Here is a 25,294-nt window from a genome sequence, read left to right as displayed (position 1 = left end):
ATTATGGCGCACTTTGTATAATATTTAATATTAGGTGTGTAATATAATACGCGTACCTTGAGCCGTCACTTCTCTGCTCCTGGCCATGTCGACTTTGTTGCCGACCAATATGGCTGGTCTCGATCGTAACATTTCGTGTTCACGGAGGTTCTTCAGAATCGTCTCAGCAGTTTCGAAACTGTTTTTGTCCACCACCGAGAAGATCACCAGGTACGCATCTGCGGGTTTGCTCCCGGCCACTCGGTCTTCCTTTGTCTATATACACATAAATAATTGCATAATTGTATAATAATACACGTTATCATAAGCTTTTTGATTTTTGACGAGTCATGATTAATGTCGTATATCAACAAAATGTCAGTAAATAAAGTATGTATTTACTAATTAAAGAGTTACACATGTTTTGGACTCTGCGAAAACAAATGTCAAACGACCAACAATTTCACAATCTAATAGGTACACACAAATCCTTTGCAAATAAAACCACGTGTAACTATATATATTAACGGGAAACCAATAGTATTGTCTCCGAAAGTTATTAGTAGCTACTGCTAATTATAGATATGCTTATGATTAAATAATATGATATATTATATGGCATATTGTGCATGACGATTGACGGCTACATCGACTACAGAAAAACGCATTAAGTAGATTTATTAGGATTGGCGCAAATTCAAATTTCGTTCTGGGCAACTTATAAGAAATTCTCCCGCCCCTAAATGTCGCTCGTGGATGCAGTGATGTTTACCCGCAGATAATACGTGCATAGAAGTAACTTTGGATGTCATTATTAATTATTATAAACATCATTGCAGGTCGATCGTGTATAGTACGTGGACAGCTCTGACACGCATATTTATTTTATTTATTTATTTAAGAAGATAATGTACAAGTTCATGTGTGACCCATGAATTTAAAAAGTACAATCAATTACGTAATTGTATGTCAAACCTTAAAATTACAAGGAAAGTACACAAACAATAAACTATAGAATTAAGTATATAAAATATAGTTGGGTATGGTTATTATACCTAACATAACAAAAATTATAACATTAGAAAAACAAGTAAAAATATATTCTGTATAAACAACGGGATATTATTTATTATATATCTATTAATATATTATTATTTTTTTCAGTAGTCAAATTTAAATTTTGTTTTTAAAAATCTTGGGAGAATTACAATTTTTAACGTCGAAGTTTAGAATATTATATAATATTTTTTGAACCTTTTTATAAGAAATCGAATTGAGTTAATCTTATTTAATCTACGCATTATAGATACATTGCTCATCAATACTGTTCATAAATGTATTCAAATAATAAATAAAAATCGTCTTACCGAAACTTCTCCGTCATTGATAAACCTCAGTTCAGATTCTTCACCGTTCAACATAATGCACACCGACTGCACTGACGACTCGTAGTTGTCTGAAATAAGTTATAACACATACGATTTAAGGTTATTAATTAATTATTATGTATATAACATATAGCTGTATTCTCCGGCGTTTCATACCCGGGATAAATGAAACCGAGATGGGAAATTCACCTGCGTCGAATAGTAATAAGTAACTTTTTATTCTTACGTGAACCAATTGCGAACAAAAATAAACAATATGTGGTTATGATTTGAATAAAAGTGGTTAAGCCACTCCCCAAAAAACATGTTAAATCTATTATCCAAAGTTTAGATTTAATCATTTCGATTGTAAATCTTCCACGAATCGTCAAGTCGAGTATTTTTTGATTTTATAAGTCTCAGAAATACCTTCACCTCTAATATAATATACTATACCTATATAACTATATTATGCTATACTGGTATAATAGCTGTTACCTACTCATTTCTACATTTATAAATTATAGAAACGCTTTAATAGCCTAAATTATAATATTATACAATACAATACAGATAATTATATCCAATAATAATTACAATTTTATCATGTGTAACCAACGTCCACGCTATATATTATTATAAATAAATAAAAACATATTTTTCGTTAACCGAAACAACATTTATGTGTGAGCCAATAGAAATAGTAATTACACGATCTAAACAGATGCACGAATGAATTATATATAAGTATAGGTAAAAAGATATTATAATATATTAATATAGCTTTGGTGTGATATAATATAACAATGCCTGTGGATGGAGTAAAATGCATTATTGTAATTATTCGGCCTGACCAGTCAGAATATTTGTCTCGAGCAGCTTTAAAAAATTGTCGGATTTTTCAAAAAGTCCCAAATCACGGGCGTGCTATATAGTATAATAAAATATGATATATAACACAGCAATAATAATATATGGTCATGAACGTTGCATGCAAATATTATGATACAGTCGCGTCATTGGTCTGGTCGGAAATACAATGTCGAAACTCAAAACGAGGGTTGTCGCCGAAGAGCCTGGCAACTTATCGTTGTCCATAATTTATGATAGTAGTAGACAGTATACTTATCGTATTCGTAGTATTTGAAGTAGTGGTAGTAATAGAAGTATTAGTTGTACACTGGTAGTAGTTATAGTGACAGTGCTCTATCGCCAATGGATTTGTCGTAGCGACGCGGAAGGGTCGGGAAAATGTTGAAAATGCCGTTTATCGGAGAATAGGTCGTCTCGGCTCCGGCGGCATCACCGCCACCAAGGCAAATGATAATACAATTATGACAACAATAAAAGGCTATAATAATATTGTTACCATAAATACCTATATTATATTATATAGCTACGACTGTTATGACTGTTATAGTGTTATATTGTTATTTAATAACACTATGTGAAGGGTCCAGGGTTGGGAAAATAAGGAAATTGTCCTCAAAGAATGAAAGAAATATCCCGGGAACGATGTATTTTAGGAAATCATTATTGCATAATATTGATTTTTAACCTACCGCAAGACCGACTGCATAATCGAAATAATTATTGCTATATGTTTCCGGTAAAAACCAAATTTATCTTTAATTTTCCAAAAATAAAATGTTGAAAAAATTTAATGCAATTGATACAATATAGAATAATAATCCTATATCTTGCATCTTTGCATCGAATGCAGTTGCAATGGCTGTGCATTCCGTTTACTCGGTAATTTTGAGTTATTTTGGAGAGAAACAATTATTTCTAGAAGCGTTATAGGTACTTGCATGCAAATAAAATACTGAATTGTTATTATTCTCATTCTTTTCAATATTGAAGCAATGATTTCATTTTACATTAAGTTTTATAAACGGATAGTGAAGTGCGGCATAGCGAAGGATACTCTTCAAAGTAATACGTTCTATAGTTCAAGACTTCTCATTGTAATTTAATACAAAACTATTCGTTCAATATGCGACGTTTATATATCAACCTTTTCCATTGAAAGTATAAAATATATTTTATATTCTGTTTTAGAATTTAAAATTATGGGTCTCTATTTACAAAATTAAAAACCTGAAAATTATTTCTCTGAATAATAATAATAATAAAAAAACTAGATTTTATTTTGAAAAGACAAAGTGTTTAAAGTACTTAAAATTATTAAAAATAATAAAAAAACGATAGTGTCACTCTTTTAATGAATCACTCCGTATAACTCGTAAATGTACTATACATAATAGAGAGGCGAGTGCGTGACATCGTAAGAAGCCGATACAAATATGTATAAACTATATTATATTATTATACTACAACTAATAAATATAAATTAATATATTATAAAGGAAAACCAACCTCTTTGCCTCTCATAGGCGTTTATGTATTCTGAAGTCATAAACTGACTTATGAGAGTGGTCTTGCCCACTCCTCTTGATCCCATCAGTGACACCGTGTGCGAAGTTATGTCGTCCCCGCATTCGTTTTGCCGGTGTTGTTGCTCCTGCTGATGCTGAAACTGCTGTTGTTGTTGCACCTGCTGGCTATTATTGTCGTACAGGATCGGGGGCGTGCATTCCTTGGGGTCGTCTTCTCGGGCCAGGCTGTTGCTCCTCGACCGGCGTTTCCGAAACGAATCTCCTCTGTTCACAATACCTGTCGTTTTATAGTATTTTTAGAAAAAAATATTTGTATTTACATAAAAAAAATACAGGCATGTTGCCTTAACATAAAACAGTGCATTTTAACGTTTGAGAATTGTTGTTTGTTTCAAAACGTATGTTTATTATATACAACATTTTAATTTACGAACATTTTATGCAATTTCAATACATTTTCTTTTAAACTTTTGTCCTTATTATTTGTTCCACCCTTATGGGTTGTGGGTAAAACTGTAATCGGATCTTGATTTATTTTTTTAAATTCATAATATAAAGCAAAATAAGTTTTAAAAATTTATTTCGATTTTTCTTAAAAATTCTTTTAAAATACTCATTTAAACCACCCACTAATAATAAAAATATGAATAATTTTTTACTAATAGTTTTTGTTTTAGAAACTTTTACTTTCATTTTTATATAACTGACTTAATTTTAGATATACCAACTACGGGATATTACATGGTATCTTAAAAAAAAATTAATTCGATACAGTTTTTCTTTTAGCCACAATTGGTTCATTAACACTATAATAATTTCCCATATAGTTTTCTTGTTAATATGTAAACAGTGCAGTACACTTTTTCATATACTGCGTGGTGTGTTCAACTCACCTTTTGACGTAAAACTAAACGACCTAAGCCTGTACGAGTTTTCGGGATCTTCGGGTTCCGTGAGCTTTTTGTTTTCGCCCGGCGGCACGTCTAAGAACGCTCCGGATTTCCTGTGGTTCGAGTTGACTTTCCTGGAAGAAGGTTTCCGTTTGAACGCCATTCCGTCTGCAAAAGGGGAACTTTATTTATAAAACGATTTATATACTCACTGAAGAGAAATATAACGCACTCACGCACGCGCACTCGCATGTGTGTATATAAAAATATGAATGATAAATAATAAAACCCTAGTCTGCAACGGATCAATGGCGAGGCGCTTTGCCAAAGGGCCACTCCAGACACGCTTCTATATATAAATCCATGAACCGACGATCCTTTGTCAATGGGCGATGGGCTGCGAGTCGTGTACGCATATACCACGGCTCGAATTATCGCATATTATATATATATGTACACGATTCGGTCTTTCCGCGAGAGACGGCAGACGGAGCGAGACGGACACATTTTACACACATGCTATACGCGTCTTCACATATTATTTATTATAACAAATGTAAAATGTAGATGTTTGTGTGTGTACAGAGATTGCTGCGATTGAAGGGACGTCCGGAAATCCGTTTCAAAAGCGTTGTAAAAACGTGTCGTTGCCAAACCATACAGCATCTATTTTCATGTCTACACGCTCTATTATTATTATTTTTATTTTTATTCATCAAAACATCGAATTCATATTGAAATATTTGATACGGATCGGTATTTTGTTCGTCTTTGAAATTAATGTAATAATGTAATGACGATGGTGAAAATATTAGTGTGAACACGTGTGGAAACGTTAGAACAAAGCTAGAGGTCGATTATTCTGATGAAACTTGAACAAAATTGTAATTTGTAGTCAATACAATTCCAAAGATTTCCATCCTCAGAAAACATAATGTTATTATAATACTCAGACTTTACTTTCCACAGTTATTTCAATTTTTATTTACATTGTTTTGTTCTGAGTTACAAGTATATGTGATGACGTTCTGACCAAACATCTCGGAAAATTGAAGAGGAAAAAGGAAATAGTCATAATATTGTTGACACTTTCATAGTTTTTGTGTGACAAGGGCGAGAAGTGAGCTATTTCAGTCGCCCAACATTGAAATTGCCTTTCCGCACGAGCCACACATACTATTTTTTTGTCACACCTTTGCGTGCATCGATCACGTCAAAAGTATTGTATATGATCTATGGAATAACCAGACTATTCTACGGAGACAGTATTTCATGAAAGAAACGATTTGGTTTTATTTATTTCATGCGTACCGTAAAATCAAGGTTAATGGATTATAGTCTATAATCTAAAAACCTTGCCTAACCAAAAGTTTATGTTTTGTAAGGGCCGTGGTATAGATTTTAGTGCATGGTTGTGCAGGGATACGCGTGATATGTGCGCTTAGTACATTTGGGGATTTCCATTTTACCGCCCGGCACTTTTGAGGATTTCCACTTTACCACCCGGCAATTTTTGGGATTTCCACTTAATCACCAGTTAGACGGAAGAAGGTCACTTTCCAGCGCTTCAACCGTCATCAAAAACTAAACTTTCGATGCAGACGTGACAAAATAGTATATTGTGTGGCAAGGGCGGGAGTGAGCTATTTCAGTTGCGGTGCGGGCGAGGGCCGCATTTCGCCCAAGACTGAAATTTCTTTCCCGCACGAGCTACACATACTATTTTTTGTCACGCCTCTACGTTCATCGATCACGACAAAGGTGTCGTAGGGATCTATGCAATAATCCGCGCAGGCGTGACAAAAAATAAGTTATAATTCATATTTTAATCATCGACATTCAAAAAAAGACTTGGCCATCAGGAAACTGCCTGAAATAAATCCGAAAGATAATATAGTCTTATTAAAACCCGACAAAATGTTTAAGGGGGTGAGTGGGGGGGGGGAGTTGCAAAGTGTAATATATTTGGCGGGGCCTAGTTTACCCCCGTCTCCGCCCATGGAACCACCGCTTTTGGCTTCCGTTTCCGCCCTCTGATAAGTGTACGATCTATAATATCGCGTAGGTTCTGATGATATACACAACACGCAGCTGTCGTATATAGAGGTACATCAGTAGCGCGGTCGTTCGTATTTGGCTCGGCAGCGACGAAAAAACAACAATCGTTGTCGACGATTTTGGCACGTTCCCATTGTAAATCACCACTCCTACTGCGGGCGGCCGTGTTTCTGTTAATTGCTGCGCGCGTTGTATAATAATATTATGTACAACGTATATACAGGACGGACCATTCATTTGACTTCATTAATTTTCTAAAATAAATAGAAATTTAGTAATTATTTAAACCTATTTTTTTTTCATCCGTAATCGGATGCAGCCGATGATGGATATTTTTTTATACACACGTTGATGTATAAATATCAAATATTATATTAGTTTAATGAACAGTTTTTATTTGTCATATGATTAGGGTTTTTAAGTTTAGACCGACAGAGTAATAGATCACGTTGTTTGTGGGGATACCCCTAAAATAACTACCTATTTCATTCAAAAAAGTATTTAGCAGTTTTTTGCCACCTATGTAAATTAAAAAATATTTTTAAAACTTGAACAACAACTTCGATAAAAATTAAGTAAAAAATAAGATTTAGGTATTAAACACGGGCAACAGTTAAAACAAATACTTCAAAACATATACTAGAATAAGTAAAAAATAGTAAAAACACAAAACCTGATAAAAAAATACATGTCGATGTAATATTATTGTATATGTGTTGTCCCTCCACATCGGAGCCGCTTACTGGACGTGGGTCGAAATAGTTTGAAACATATACCAAATTACAACTAAATTGAACTTATTTTGAATGATTTTGGGTGTTCGACCTCAGCGATGCGTAGGTAGGTATACGTGTATGTGTGTAATAATGTTGCGTCTTGAGAAACGACTGCGACGCGAATGTTATATAATTTATGTAAGACAGTGTTCTTTGTATTTATAGACTATATACGTAAAAGACAGGACTCAAGTTTTATGGAAGCACAATGGCAGTGTACTGTCATAAACATCAACTACTATGCGTGTATATCACGACCCCATGCGCGATTTTCGAGGAATAAAGCTTATTTTTTTTTTTTTAAAGACCTCGTTTTATTTAGAGATTTTATATAAGCTCTTTTTAGGAATGCGTTCTGCAAAGCACTCGAATGATGTCTGATTTTTTGTCCAGAAAATATTATTATTATGATATTGTATTTAACAGTCTTGTAAAAGATACTTTTTAAAAGAATTCAACTACCCTTATTTTTAAGAGTATTTATAAAACGTATTTGATACCTACTCGGAAATAAAAGTAAGCTTTTAAATGTATTTATAGATACTTTAAAATAGTTTTACGTTTTTTATAAACATTTTCTTTTATCCTAACCTAACCTTATATATCAACCGGATTGATTTTTTTTTAGCATTTCCATGCTTTACGTAATTTTATAGAGCATTCTACAACATAATTTATTTTGGTGTAACTATAAATTGCTAATTTGTTTTCTTAGTCTATTTATTTGAATTTCCGTTGAGTATAATATATATTATATACCATTATAATATAATATTATTAATTATTATCACAAATATTATATTCTACACTCTTTATTTTTTTTTTTATTATACTTGATTAAGATTAAAATATGAAAGAAAAAAAAAATTAAAAATTAGTATTTGATTTTAAATATTGATACTTTGAGAAAGTATTTAAAATCCATATTTGAGTAGGTACTTAAAAAGTATTTGAATACATTTACAATAAATTCTTCAGTTTTTTCTCAAGCACCTACTTTACAAGACTGGTATTTAACAACTTTTCAGAATATTGTAGTAGAAATAATTATGAAGCGTGTTACTTTGTATGAGCTTATAATACCTAAGATAAAGAGACATATTATTGAGATTTTATAAATAAAAAAAAAACATCACTATTACGTTGGGATCGTATTTTAAAACTGTAGTTTAAGGACGTCGAAGTCAGTGCGTTTTTAATAAAAAAAACATGTCTTAGAGAAAAACTCTTACGTCCTGTAAAACAGTCAGAGTTTAAAATTTTTTTTTTTATTTAAAAAGATAAAACATTTTTCAGGTCGGATCAAAGCCCGATTTTCCAAATTATAATTATAGAAGTTTAAAATATATATTTGAATAATGCACCGTTTTTGTTATTTTTCAAACGCATTTTTCTACCTCCATTTAAAGTAAAATACAAATTCGGGCCTGAAAAATATTTTTATCTTTTAAATAAAAAAAAAATTATCATAATTCGATATATCATTACATCAATTGGGCGAGACGTGAAAGTTTTTCCCATGAAGTCATTTTTGTTGAAATAATATTCCGCATTAATCCCCCCTCCCCCTCTAAATATGTATCGAGCAGTTGATTAGTGGAAAAGTATATATAATTAAGGTAGCAACTAAAATATAAAATATTTCATAGAACATTTTATAGAATTGCTGAAAATTGGAAAACCCGGCACCGACGGCACTGCAGTTAACTGATTTCGAAAGTCTCTTTTGGAAAATTTAAGATACTCGCATAATATAATTTTAACATTTTATTTTTTCTCATCTTGGGTATTGTTAGTATTAAGCCACTGTTATCGTTTGATTTTTAAATAGCAACGTCTACAGAAGCATCATGTGCTTCAATAAACTGTGTGCAGCTCAGTGCCAGAAATTGGGGGGGAGGGGGTGCGATGCACCGGGCCCTCAAGTTAGGGACCTGGTTTTTCTAACTTTGTAAAGTGATAAAATATTAGGAATATTGAATAATGGTCAAGAAGAAAAGTAACTCGAGAAATTACCCACACCCGTCAATTTTAAACTGCTATTGACACAGTTGTATCCCTACCTGACATGACCCAAAGGTATCTAACTATTTGAAATGTTTTATTTTTTAAATCCATTTTCACTTGTATGAAATACTAAAAAAAAATATAATTAATGTAGGTATCAGATGACTTATAAATATCAATTTTTTAAGGGGTTTCCAGTATTAGTTGTTACACCCCGATCTTTCGAGACTTAGATCCGGCACTGGTATGCAGATTACAATCATATAACATTGTCAGAAATCGTTCGGATGAATTAGAAGTTGTAGATAATTCATACATCGTAGACCGAATTGTACTTTGCAAGACGAACGATAATTTGTTTTGGGTCATACGTGGTAATAATATCATTCATATACTGTTGTCTCTGAAACTTTTCGCAAAATGCCAAAACGTTGTGTTTGCACGTTTATATGCAACAATTTAAAATCGTCAAATTATAAAAAAAAAACCAAAAGTTTAAAAATAAAATAATTATTATACTAACATATTATATTCGCTTACATCGTAACTATAACTCTTACACGCATTACATTATAATGTATTATGCGTATTATATAGCAGTCTTCGTATTGGCGTCGCTACAAAGATAATAACGATTTTTATGAACCCGATGTTTACGTCTCGCATATAATATACACGTAGCTGCAGCCTGCAGTGTTATATTTAATAAATATATTATACTAGTTGTACGACTGACGTGGGGCTATAAAACGTCTTACCTACTATAATATTGTCGCTCGAGAAAAAATTAAAAACTCAGTCATTGCGGAGAAATAAAAACCGGGTTTTTGCGTGCCAAAAACCCGTCGAGCGTAATCGTCCGAATCTATGAGAGAAAATGAAAAAAAAAAAATAACGCATATCCGAAAACCGGAATTCGCATGTGTGGAGTGACTTTCCTTAACGTCTTTTTACGTGTTTTTGGACGAATGCATACGAAATTAAAACAACGACGACTGCTAGCACGGCGAGTAAATTATATGCGAACGTTTTTATCGTCTGTTGGACTGCAAAACAATCTTAAACGTCAACGAGGATAGGGTGTGTTGGTGGAGAATGGAGTAAAAAACTCCACTGGCGCTTATCGGATGGTTTCGATAAAGAACTGACTTTCCACCGAAGTCCGTGTAAATTTGAGTACTTAAACGTGCCGGAGCAACAGGCGTTTTCACAAACAAAACGGGGATTTGACAAACGCGTATTTTCTTTGACATATTATCATACTTTTCCTGCTGACGGTTTTCATGCTACCGACGGGGATAATGCGCATCAAACCAATGAAATATGCACGACTTCTTCTACTCATGTGCTGCTGATAGTTTTTCGCTACTGGTCGTATAACATTATATATATTATATTACACTCTTCTATGTGTGTTTAATAGTAGCGAGTTCGGCGGATTATTCTCGTGAGCGGAAGTATAATATTTTACGACCCGCACGGGGCATTATCATAATATAAGTATGAATAAAATCGCTTTTCCACCTACCGATTTCGCAGACTCTGCCAAAGTCTCTCGGCCGATATTCTATTTCTACGACGCATATTATTGTACACACGTGTATTATATTATATTATATTTTATAAACACGCGATGACGGCCCAACAGTAGGTAGTTATAATATAACCTCGCAGAGTTTTTACGACTATTGTATCATGCAGGCGTGTGTTATGTTAAAATACAGGGTGATTCATCATGCTTGTAAGCATACTAACCCCTTTTCCCTTTAATAATGCAGTTATTCAAAATCTGATTTTTAACATTTTTAAATATTATACTTAAAGAACATAATATTTTAAAATTCTTGTGTATACTACTTAAGGACCTTACTGTGCATATACGAATTTTTGTTTTAAATTATAACTATCCTTCAACCTTCCTACTATAAATTATTTATCCGATAATTTTTTTGAAAATGTTAACGTATGTAAATCTAAGTAGATTTTGAGTTATTTAATTTTGTGTACTGTAAGAAGTGAGGATAGTAAGTCCGTGGTAATGGGTTTGGATAATATGGGTGCTGTGATTAAAACGTTTTGGTTACTAATATTAATGTATCAACGTTTATGATTTGTAAATATGGTCGAAATATAATAATATAATTTGTAAATAATCGTAATAACAATATATGTAAATACATACAGTTTACCTACCTAAATACTTACCTATATTTGTTGTGATTTTTAAAGCATATTTTGCTCACCTAGTATAATTATTTCAATAACTGAGAAACTACTTACTTGACTTTTGAACTATAGGTAAATCAACAATTTCAAAAGAAATATCCACTAAATCATTTACAGAAAAAAAGGGTTGGTTCTCGTTTGAAAATTGGAAGTGTTGAACGTTCATTTATACATGTTATGATGGAAACACCATAGTAAAATGCGGTTACGTTGAACCCTTGATATAATTTTTTAATATATTTTTTTAATTTCAGAATGTTCACTAGTACAGTAGTAGGTAACTATATTGGTTCGATAGCCAAATATTGTAAATTGGCATTTTGAAAAGAACACTGAATGTTAGTTGTGGCCCAGGAACTCGTAGGAAATTATAGGCAGAGTGTAGTGCACCGTGTACGTCAATAAAAAGGTCGTTAAGTCTTTATAATAATATTACATCTTATCATTACCTTGGGGCGAAGACTCATGGAGCCTTGGGTCGCTGTAACCACTACGGACGCTCGACCTGCTGTCGCTGAGATGTTGACCGTGCTGGGCTCCCACGGCCGCGGCCACCAGTGCCTTTTTCCGGATCGACCGGCCACCGCTGGTCCGGGCGCTCTGCGACCGAACGGCCGGTCGACGTCGCTTGTTGTCCTCGGCGGCCGCTATGGCGGCCGCGCCGCCTACGTGCCTGTGAGGCGGAGGCGTGGACGCGGCCGCCTTGGCACAGGCCAACAGGTATTCGGTGCTGCCAGGTGGGAAACCGAACGCGCATATGGACGCCGACCGGGCCTTGTTGTACAGCAGGCCGTTTTCCTCGGCCGCCATCTTTGTCGTCAGCTGCAGCCCTCTCGTCGCCGTCTCAGCAGCCCTTCTCGTCGTCAACAGCCTTCGTCGTCGTCAGCAGTCCTCCTCGTCGTCAGAAGTCCTCCTAGTCATCAGCAAGCCTCCTAGTCATCAGAAAGCCTCCTCGTTTTTGCGCGTAAGATGGCAGTTTTCTGCGAAAGACAATATAATATTCAGGTTGAACTACATCGACATACCTACTGAATAATAATAATAATAATAATAATAATAATATGTATGCCGCCGCGCGCTAACGTGTTTGAGGAGCATATTTGCAGCTGTTTGATTTACATAATGATTTTAGTTTTATTCAATGATTTTCCCGGAGATAACTGAATCAGAGATGGGAAATCCACCAGAAAAGGACGGTGATAAGTAACGTAGTTTACTTACCTACAACCAATCGCAAAAAGATTGGTAAATTTTAATATTATTAATAGCGATCAATAGCCACCCTAAAATAGTTGTAAAATCTATTATCTAAACATTCCTTTTCTTCCTTCTACAGTCAAAATCGGTCGGGTATTTGTTGGTTACTTTTTAAGACTCAGCCATACAATTTGCCTTTTATATTATAATAGCTGTTACCGATGGCTTATATTCTAATACTATAGTATACCTTACTAATTGTCCGGGATCCCAAATGATATGTGGTCAAAAACTGTGGATTTTAAATATTTACCACACTATAAGAATATCTGAATTAGCCGACTATCTATTGACATTATTTTTATTGAAAATGGTCCAGTTGATTTTGAGTCTATGGAGGACAAATAAGGAAACGTTAATTTGTATATTTATTTATTTATTATTTTTTTATTGATAATAACTGCCCCGGTGACTTAGGCCATTGGCTACAATATATTTAACATTATTGTTACATTAGGTAGAACCTTATAACTAAAATAATAGAGAGGGATAAAAAAAAGAGACATATAAAATTAATAGAAATACATTATAGGTGTATGCATTCTAAATTTGTAATATTATATGAATACATTACTAAATTGTATTAAGAAGTTCTGTATCCCTAAGGAATTTGAGAACATTAATATATTATTATATTAATAATTTATAGATATTATAGTGTATTTTTTTTTTTTTTTTTTTAATAGAATTGTTGTAAAATCCTAATTCAATCGTTTGTAACTATTTACTTACAGTAACTACGGACAATAAATAATTAATGCTCTAAAATAAATTATTCCAACATATTATAGTTATAGTTTGTTAGGGTGTACTCTTTATTTATATAATACTAGCCGTATTACCCGACCTTGCCCGTGTTAAAAATAATCTATATATTTCTATCGTTTTCTGTTTTGCTTCAGTTGAAATATATGATACAAACTCGCATGAATATAACAGCTAGAACAATAACTACAACGCAAATGCAACAGCAAGACTAGTCCACTTTTCTTGAAAATCATTTTTTTATTGTTTCGAATGCGCCATAATATCTTAATGGTTAATGCTGTTCAAAAACAAGGTATGTCCAATTGCTGTTTACGGAGATAACGTGCAAATGGACTTACCTATTTTTTTGTAGTTTAATATTTTATGGTCCAAACAAGGTAGTTCCTGGTTTTTGCAGCTAATATAATATTGGTATTATATATTTTCTATATATTTTCTGATCAAAAAGTCATGGAAGTCCATGCCAAAATAATAAACATGAACAGTATTATTATACTCCATGTTGTTAAAACCAGTTCAAAGCATTATTCAATAATTCAATATTATTCGTGTTGTACATCACTTATGCTGGTTACTGGTTTTAAGTCATTATTATTTTTTTTCTTAATATTAAGTAAATACTTAAATATACATTTACATTTTATGAGCAAGACTCGTGTCTAGTCCACATCTTTCAAACTTCAAGACATAAAATATATACTAGAAAAGACATATATTGAGATATGATTATAATATGACAAAAATATGTGTGTACTACTCAATATCATTGTTTGTTATTAAATTACATTATTTTTTTTAATTTTCTATTGGCTAAATCCATTCTTACTTCTCCTGAACAATTGTCAAAAGTAGAGTTGCCTGGTTGCTGCAGACTTGCAGTGAGCCCTTCAATTATAATTCTTTATTAATGATTACTCTTATATGATTTGCCAATTCTTAATAATTCTTGATATATTTTTGATATAAGCACAAAAAACTTGATACCGATTCTTGTTGAGGGTTAATATAATATTTTTTAGATTAGTAGTCTGTGTTTATGTATTTACATAACCAATATAGGTATTGTCCAGAATTAAGAAGTTGCAAATCATAAAAATAATCATATTAATATTTATTGTGTTCATAATAGTTTATGATTTTAAGAGTTGACAATACCACTGTTTACAATTACTGTGTTTTATTAAATTATAATAAAACTATCATAGTATCAGTAAGTGTATTAGTAGTATTTGAACCAACATTAATTTTTAAATTTTCTAATAAAGTTTGACCCACATTCATAAATTGCGGCAAGTGAATATTTTCATAAATTATTGATTTTATGTTTATTGAAACATAGTATTTGTAAACAGTAATACACATTTAGGTATAATCAATACTTTTTGAAAATATTTACTTTTCACAATTTATGAATACCTACGAGCAATTTTACTAAATACCCACTATTTGTTTATTGTTCTATTCAATTTTAATCCAATATTTTTTTAATTTTTACTTTTTATTTCGTTTACTTTAACCAATGGCAAACATATAATATTTATACAAAAGCATATTCGATTTCAGTTCACCAAAACGGAATCCCTGTGTTAGCCCATACTTTTGGTACGAAGATACCATGAAATTTCCAAGTCTCTAATTATCATAGTCTTGGCTCTACGTTGACTGACGTAGTCAGGACATTTTCATTTATGTATACAGAAGATATAATAGGTAGTTAGATATTATCGTTATCACTTATAATAATAAGGGAAACTTTAAAATGTACGATATGTCATTATATGTTATGCAAATTTATTGAGCGATATTAATTTTAAAATAATAGTTAACACTTCATCACCACCACCACCACCACCACTACCACACACACACACACACATTCACATAATACGTATTCGCTCAGTTGTCGTAACTCGTAGATTTACATTTTTGGATCTCGATTCGATGCTCGCCACTATAAAACAATATATCCAAATATCTCAACACTATTATGTTATAGTATAATATTTATATATTATTATGCAATTTGATCAATTCGACATAGTTATTGAGTTTTTATTCCATATGCATGTCAGGCGTAAATATTTTTATTACGTTTATTTTTTTCATTACCGGGGCTCAAGTTTATAAAATATAAAAAAATGGTATTATCATAGGTAGATAATATAATCGTTGTTTATGGGCTAAATATTATGTAAGTAGGTGGTTTTGCGGAGAGTGAAATAGCCAATATGTTTGAAAATAGAAACGGTATCGTTGCCGGGGATATAAATAATTGATGTTTCGAATTCGTCTAACAGCCGTTTAAAGACGTCGTAAAATATATATATGGACCACTGAAAAATATTGTTACGTGACGTATTGCGATCAATTATCGTGCATAGTGTATATACGATGTTCGCTTTGACGGATAATAAATTCCAAAAAAAAAGCAATAAAACGTCAAGACTTAAAAACTAGATTTATAGAGAGAGAAAATGAGAGTGCATATTAACAAATAAGTATTAATGATATTATAGAAAGAAAAAAACATATATTTTATTATTATTATGTTAGACTGCTGCAGTGTGTTTACAATATTAAATTAAATTAGCGATCGAAGCTCGTGAAATAGGATTGATTTGAATAAACGATAATTCAAAAGAGAATCATGAATCATAAATATTGATTTCGGTTAAGTGATGAAAAACGTTAACAGTCTACCTATTATTATGTTTGCAAACGTTTGATCCCATATTGTCGTTTACTCGTTTCTTTAGTTATAACATATTATATTTTTTTTATGTTCAGCTGCGTTTTGTTAATTTTTTGGACCGCCATATTGTGATTACACAGTCAGATTTATTATGCGATTGACGAAAACTCTATTAATTATGATATGGGTAATATAATAAAACACTAATATATTATAATGATATAGGACGATATTATGTCATATGTAAACAAGTTCACTGCGAGCGTTTCTAAGTGTATTTTATAATACAACGAAATAATAAACTACAATAAAATTCCATACTCCATATTTAACAACCTTTATCTTTTCGTGTCTAATTTTTAATATTGGCTAGTATGGGTCTATTTTAATTACCTAGTCATATTTTAATATTTTTTATACTGGCTATTTTACATTTATTTTGAATAGAACCGTTATTAAACTATTTATTCGTTCAACTGTAGACTATAGTATTAAAATATTTAAATGAATAAGACTCTAGTGAAGTGTATTTCTAGTTTTTTGTGAATACTTATATTAAAATGGAAAAATTAATATCAATAATCGTAACTATTATGTACTGATAATTAACGGACCAACGGTTGGACACACAGCTGGGGTATGCGATGTTCTAAACATAATTAATAATTATGCTCAAAAACCTAAAAACGAATACTTAGGGGTATGATGTATAAAATAGTAAAATATTTAATTTGCAATTATTTGTGTTAAAATATTCAATAAAATATATAAACTACCAATAAATTCCATACTAACAGAAAGATAAACATCTTATACCTAACGTTAAAACAAATTTAAAAAAAGATTAAATTTACCTAAATATTTTTTTTGCTACTATTACTTTTAATTTAAATTACATCTACAGCATTTTTAAATATTTTACGTTAAAGAAAAAATCACTGGTTACATGAAATTGTAACTATAAGAACGTAATTTGACGTAGAATCAAGCATTTAACACTACTTTCATTGATATATATATAATATATATATGTTATATAACACATGAAACGTTCGTGTTTATATATTTTTAAATATGAAAAAATATAGAAAATAAAAAATAGATTACCTATGTGTATCAATATGAGGTGATTTTTAGTGATGATACTGATCACATTTTTAAAAGGACTTTTATGAATAAACACATACCAATAAAATAATATAAATATCAGCCCACCTACTAATATTGTTTTGCAGTTAGGTATATTATACTAGTTTTTCAAGCCAACATTTTGACCGTGTACCGTTTAATATTATCATTTAAGATGACGGACGGTACATGTACGTTTGTTTGGCATCTGTCGACCGACTTATATAAATTATTATGCGAAACATCAGCTATATATCTACTGTATGTATGGTCCGCGTACGTCAAACCTAAGTTTTACCAATTTAATGTATTTTATTTATTTTTGTCGATTTTTGAATGTAGTTGCAGCAATAATCATCTCGTTAAATCTCCTATGTTGGCCGTTCGTCACGAATAATACGCAATATATTTTTTATGTTGTTGCGTTTTTTGTAAGTCGTCATAAAAATGTTAAGTTTACGTCATAGTTTTGCATTTGAATTACTCTAGTAATTTTTTTCTAATTTTTTTTTTAATTGTTCGAACGTTTTTCTGTAATATTAATAACTCTGTTTACGCGTATTATTGGCGATCGGAGCACGTTTACGATGGTTTTCTGTCACAACCGCGCCATGACCACACGAATAATATTTTGTTTTCGTGTTTTTTTATTTTAACCAATGCAAAATTTAGTACAGTTTGTTATTAAATATAACCAATAATATCGATATGGTTGAAATTCGCTTAGTCGAACATTTAGCATATTTTATACTCAATACTTAATATTATTATCGACAGTGACGGCTACAACTGCGTGTAAATATTGTACTTTGTTCGACAACACTTGGTTATTTTTTTTCAATACAGAAAACGAAAAGAATTTTGAAAACTATTTTTATGTGTGAAGAAACTGTGTGGGATTGAAAATATTTGGTGCTCACTATGTGCGTTGTCAACAAAATATTATTTAGAAATCCCGACATTGAAGCACCAGCAGTTGACTTTTCTTTGTCGTATAATATAGTTTCATCATAAAACCTTTTATTAAAAATAAAACGAATCTCTAAGCGCGTTGGTATTATTTCATCACCCTATCATTAAATTTAAAGACGCTAATATTTTATAAAAACAGATTATATATATTAGGTATATGTATACAAACGTATATTATTCGTCTGAATTTATCATCGAGAAGTTAAACATATAGGTAATTTTATTGGCTGAGAAATTGAAAGAATAATACGCGTGGACATATCACGTGTGATAAAAAAATAATAATGATAAATTGCTTTTAATTAGATTTGTTCGTGATATAATTAGTATTATAATGCGTATATTATTATTATTCGTTTGACGTGTTATACTTGTTATCACGGTAGTTAGATCATTTTTAGTACTAGATACTCGTTTAGGAATATTATATATTACGTATATATATATATTTTTTTTATTGAACATAAAAACATCAGCTACTAGGCCATTAATTATTAATATATATTTGATTTACATATGGTTTAAATTTGAATTGAGGGCACGGAGTGGCCGAGCGGATTTAGGCGTCGGTTGCGACGTGCACCGACGCCGGTTCAAAACCTCGGCCGTGGGTGGCATTTTTCTTCGGGCAAGTCACGATGTCCGGAGAGAAGTGTCACCATCTCTCACCCGGGTATGGCAGATACCTACGGGTGCCCACTAAAAAATCTGTCAAACTGTGTAAACGTGTTTAAAACCTACAGTACCCTCCCACATGGTAAAAACCACCCAATGGTCTAAGTTGTCGTGGGTTAATTAAAAACAAAAAAATTTTAATTCAAGCATTAACTATATATGTTATACAATTTTATTTCCATTAGGAAGTTAACAATGTTTTTATTTGATTGGGGGATCGGGTTGTAAGGTTTATTTTATATTATTATATAGGTATTGAGTTAAGAGTAGTTTGTAGTACCTATATGTAAGGAATTTTAATTTTAAAATTATTTTCTGAAAATACAATACTCAGTGATTCGTAAAATTAGATGAGTAGATCAAATTATATAAGTGTAGTACATAGTTATTTGAGTAAACGAAAAAGCTAATGGAAGAGGCTTTAAAAATAATATATATACAATCACTATTCACTATACGTTCTAAATGCATTTAGAATTTAAAACTCTAACTAGTGCCAACTGACAATTACCATTTCGCCTAAAAACATTCATATGACTGGTGAGATTGGTTATACATTTAAAAATAAGCAACGCCAAAAAAAAACAAAATAATTTTCGATGTTTTAGCAGCATTAAATCATAGACGTTTGCATTTTATAATCTATGTGTATTTTGTATTATATATTTATTTATTAAATTTTGGTGTAAACAACGATTCAGGGGTGGTAAATTTGTTTATAGTTTTTAGGATTTAATTATAATATATACAATATACATATGTTAGTATTTTAACCAGATCTGCGAATTGAATGAATTCACGTATTTTCCTCTATACTTTGTAAAACGAATTTTAGTTTGATCGAGTTTTCCATTTACTTTATACAATAGTGCATACATTAAATTATATTTGGCTTATTTTTAAATATTTACTGACTGTCTATTATTGTTTATACCAGCATGATTGAATATACAATACAGTATTATGGTTTTTTTTCTTATACCCCGAGTTGTTCAGGTATCGCTGGGCAAACACTTTTATAAAATACTCGTCTTATGACTTTACTTAATACGACGTCAAATTGTTTTAAAGAAAACCACGCTACACACCCTCGCCGTGTAGGCCGTTGCAAGAGCATACTGTTATATAGGTGCTTATACGTAAATACAGATGGAATAAGTATGGAGCACTTAAAAATGAGACCACCGTCAGCATGGGGCGGGGGCAAGGACGGTTTTTAGTTTTTTTTTTATTTTTTGGCAAAAACATCGCGCAATAATATAATTTTTCCGACGCATAGACGAAAATTATTTGGCAAAACCGTTTTCAGGTTGAGGTCAAGTGTTTTTCATCAGAGAAATCACACGTTGGCCTTGCCGGGTTCACAACGCCGTGTAGGAAAAGAATATAGTATAAAGACACCGGCAAATTATAACGTGATTGCTCTCCGCGCGTGTATTATTGAATGAACGTCTCGTCAGCAAATCATACGTGCTATAAACCGTCGCAACATAGGCGCAATTTTTGGGGGGGTCTAGGGGGGCTTTGCCCCTCCTAGTTTTATTTAAGCCACCCTACGTTTTTAAATATATTCATTCTTAAATCCACCTAATAAAAAAATTATGTGGGTCTGTATTGATTTTATAAATTTAGCCCCCCCCCCCCCCCCCCCCCCAAATCAATTGTCCGAATTGCGCCTATGCGTCACATAGATACATAGGTCTTGTGTTGTCAGTTGAACAGTACAATAATAATTGTATTATTAGTATTTATGTGTTATAAGTATTATTATTTATTGTTATTAAGGCGTTATGACAAAAGTACCCATCAAGTTTATTTAAAGATAGGTAGGTACAATGAACACGTCTTGGAATATGATTTGCGACGGCCGCGGTGAAATACTGTACTGAGTAGTCAGTGAACTATATTCTGCAGCAGTATTCACAGGTTTCTGTGTAGAAAGCAAAATATTTTTCTATAAACTTTGATGTACCTACCTACATTAATGTTAAATAATATGTAAATTGTTTCATTGTATTAATAAGCATTTAAAGTTAAGATTTGTGGAACATTTTTAGAAAAATATTTTGCTCCCAAACGAAATAAAATAGGTACAAATTTGATTTATTTTTGTAAAACTAAGTTTTCTAAGTATTATGAATATATTATTTTTATTCAAAACCACAAAATAATATCAACTTGCAGAACTAAGGTAGATGCAGTCAACCGGATTACCATATTGTGCACACAATAAGTACTAATTTTATTATAACCAATAACGTACCAATCTATAGTACGTACAAATATACATACGTACGTTATACATAATATTTTTATAATACATTCTGCTTAATAAGCTATTAAATACGTGTGTGATAATAGGTACATAAAAAATATTAACAACTATGGAAACTGATAAATTACCCTCAGATCATGTACACGGGTTGCGAACGCGTTGGACTCGATTTATATCGTTGTTAAAAATATTAAAAAAAACACATGGACGATCAATCAAGCAAAAATCGGAAGCGTGAACCGTTTATCGAGCCGTACTTGTACCAGCAGTATATCGTGTACACTTTGTGCAATATATATTATATTATTATATATACGTATAAAAGGCCAAATCATAATTAATTGGAAAATTGTTGGTTATTATTTTCTCTCTCAAAAAAATACAAAAACAAGCGCGCAACAATTGCCGGAGCGTCGCGCGCGATCGAAACGTACTCACGCCCCCGCAAAATAGACTGATGGAGGGTACCTAAATCTATACCTGACTTAAAATTTCACGGTCGTGCGTTTTCAAACAAATATTATTTATTACTTATATAATGTATAGTTATATACAACTCGCGGGACTTAATGTTCTTGAAACGTATTTTTTTTTAATTAGTGTTGTTTTGAACCCTGATGTTGAGGTTGATTTGAATCCAAAACGAACCAAACTTTTTTTTTATCTCCCATTAAAGTACATTAAACACTAATATTATTATGAGTACATTATCATCGAACATTGTGATGACGAGAATACAAAATAATATGATGTTTGACATAAAAACAATCCCGTTTCATTTCTTGTTTTAGTTTGAATACCTATCTCTCTTCGATAAATCGAGTAGTTCGTATCAAGAGACATTGCTGATAAACATGATTTTTCTCGTATATTTAAGTGGAGATAGTTTATTAATTAATAAACAATGGAAAACAGCAAACGACTATATATTATATAAATAAATGGTTTCATGAAATGTCGGGGGGCTTTTCACCTGTAAAACCCCATATTGTGGACCCTTCACTCCACCATAATATTATGATTTGGAAACCTTAATCTTATTACAGCGGTCATTAGTCGTTAACTGCAGCGAACAAGTGTGCGCGAGTCAGCTTCTCGTCTGCGTTACTGCATCGATAGTGACGCGCAGCGTGCGATAATCGATGTAATATTTTACAATCGAAACGATATGTCGATTTTAAATTTAAAACAGCAAACGTACTTCATTTCATAATATTATATCAAAATTGTTTTTACTTTTGGGTGGGAAGGTGATCAGAAAGTATAACGGAAAACAGCTGCAAACGGATGAATCTAAATATTATAAAGGATTTCATGAAATCCAGTGGGTATTTAAATCGGAAAACCCCGTATTACACTGGACCCAACCGTATAATATTATTAGGAGACTTTAATCGTAAATCATTAGATCGGTGGCCGTTACCTGCGGGAAGCAGCTCTTCGTCCTCGTCACAGCAACGACATCCGCGGTGTATGTGAAATAATCGACATTAAAATATTTAAAATCAAAAACGATAATATGACGACGTCGTATCGACGGCGGCGGCGGCGAGATGGAGGATTAAGTCTTCGCCGAAGCGCTGTAATCGAATGCAGTAACCGCGGTTTCGCCACCGGTGATACCGCGCGTATAGATACTATACCGTGGTTATGAGTTTACGCGCGCACGCGGCGAATGCTATTTCGTAATCCGTTTTATCCGCAATAGTGCTCCAAACACGAAAGACAAACTGATGCGGTGCTGCAGCGGCTGTACGGACGTCGGCGGTCCGCTGCAAGTCGCCGCCGTGAATCCGTCGTCGGGCCTGCGCGCGTCGCGTTTTGTCGTTCTCTCCCGTCCGGCAGACAGGCGTTTATAAATAAACCACGCGTACGTGGCCGTCCGTCTTCTCGCGGCGCGTTTAATTTTAAATTTTAATCCATTTCGAGTTCGCCAACCCGATCGCGGGCGCCGAGTCGTTGCCGTCATCGTTGCCGTGTATTATATAATGAAAATAATAATAATAATAATTATAGTTATTACGAAGTATTAGAGGTACTATTATGAAATGTACGTGCGAGCCACAACGTACTGTGCGTTTTTCCACCGAAAACGTCTTATACAGCTTTTTCGCTCATTGGACATCGTCTATAACATGTTTACCACAAGTTTATCACAATAATAGAAAAAAAAAACAAAAAACCATAGCACGATACTCTATATCTTTCCTCTACAAGTAAAAACTGCGAATCATAAAATATATTATGCTTTGGTTAATAAGTAATCATGACAACGAAAACATCACGAGAAATCAGTCGGAAACATTTTATTTTATCTAGCCCAAAAAGATATTCATGTCGAAAAAAACCTAGTTTCAAATGTGAACAGTCCAGTCATGCAATCGATTACGCAGCCGCAAGTACTGAAAATTATAGTTGTTTAAGTCGATTGACATAAAAAAAACGTGTTTTAGGAAATGAAGAATGTATTTTATATTTTCAATCCGCATTTTGCATTTCAAAAGAGAATTTTAAATTTTTTTCTTGTTCAAGTAATAATTAAAATTTTGATATAATATAAAATCTTAGTTTTTTCTTTAATCGTTAACATTTTGTGTTAAACGTCCTGTGTAATAATGTATATCCTAATCGACCATTCAAATTGCAAGGCATTGTACTATAATAAATTCTCAATTTTTCACTTCTACCTGACATTTATATATTTTTACCCACTCATGGAACATTTTAAGTAGTTATAAATCGAATGCACCACTAAAGTATAGCACTGTACATCACAAGAACTTCATAAAGGAGAAAAAAATTGTTTGCTTCAATTTCGATAAATATACCATGACAATACATTAGCAAACCACTAACGTTTCGTTGTGTAATTAACGACGGAATGAGAAAGAGAGAGAGAGAGAGAGAGAGAGCGAGAGATATTTAAATTATAGGCTGTTACTTGTTACAGAAAATAAGTCTACGCAATGTTATCGTCTCAATTTATCCTTGTAAATTCCCATGTATTACAAATATTAAAACTTAAGTCATTTTTCCGGTATGTTAAAATATGGTTACCACCAGAAGTTAACGAATCAATAGACTATTTTGATTATACAAATTGGTTGGTTCAGAAAAATTTATTAAACTACAACTAATTAAGTACTCTATCCACTAGAGGTAGGAAAATGCATGATGCATTGAAGCAACATTAAACGGGAAACGTTGAACGAAACCATTGCATTTTTACCTACAATTTATGTCATCAGATATTTATATTATCATTTCTAGACAGTAGACATCTGACTTGATATAATGTTCAAAGTATTTCAACTGTAAGCTAATATTTTAAATATTTAACTTGAATTGACGTATGATTACATTTTTATTTGATAGTAAAATCTCTTGAAAATGTAATACAATAAGATTCCTCGTATGTTGTTCTTACACCAAATAAGAAATTTGGAAATACCTTTATTGTTAAATTTGTTTTATAAGGATTCTAAGTTAGGTTATACTTTTGCTATTAAGTGTTTACGAAATTCGTAAGATTACTAAAATTTACGAATAATTTTCCAGTTTCAAATTCATACATTTTTTTAATTTTATCACCTAATATTCTAATAGGTTTAAAGTTTAAACATAATATTATGATAAAATTCCTCATGTGTTTATTTGTTAGAAATTAAAAACATAGATTAACACAAAACCACAATTATATTGTATATGAGCGATTGAAGTTCAAATGTTGGTGACAATATTGTGTATTCAAACGATAATAACGATTTATCATCAACCTATCATAAAATATGTTATAATTATTTAAAAAATATTGATCGTGGAAAC

General features: G+C 32.1%; 1 protein-coding gene across 4 annotated transcripts in view; it reads right to left on the bottom strand.

Annotated features, from left to right (window-relative positions):
• The window catches only part of LOC132941155 (uncharacterized), a 31,752-nt gene extending 7,950 nt beyond the window's left edge, over positions 1 to 23,802 (bottom strand). For 2 of the 4 annotated variants that reach the window (XR_009664137.1, XM_061009094.1), the window contains exons 1-6: positions 22,893 to 23,802; positions 12,152 to 12,682; positions 4,639 to 4,803; positions 3,726 to 4,022; positions 1,347 to 1,435; positions 57 to 255 (exon numbers count right to left, since the gene is read on the bottom strand). Coding sequence is in view for 2 of the 4 variants with exons in the window: in XM_061009094.1 (XP_060865077.1) it covers positions 57 to 255; positions 1,347 to 1,435; positions 3,726 to 4,022; positions 4,639 to 4,803; positions 12,152 to 12,512 (1,111 nt within the window). In the remaining 2 variants the exon portion in view is untranslated. The remainder of the gene's footprint in view (positions 1 to 56; positions 256 to 1,346; positions 1,436 to 3,725; positions 4,023 to 4,638; positions 4,804 to 12,151; positions 12,683 to 22,892) is intronic. The other 2 variants (XR_009664136.1, XM_061009093.1) reach the window with 2 other exon arrangements.
• Positions 23,803 to 25,294: the final 1,492 nt, after the last annotated feature.

This window comes from Metopolophium dirhodum, chromosome 3, assembly GCF_019925205.1.
Source record: "Metopolophium dirhodum isolate CAU chromosome 3, ASM1992520v1, whole genome shotgun sequence".
Taxonomy (NCBI): domain Eukaryota; kingdom Metazoa; phylum Arthropoda; class Insecta; order Hemiptera; family Aphididae; genus Metopolophium; species Metopolophium dirhodum.
This window is presented reverse-complemented; position numbering and strand designations above follow the sequence as displayed.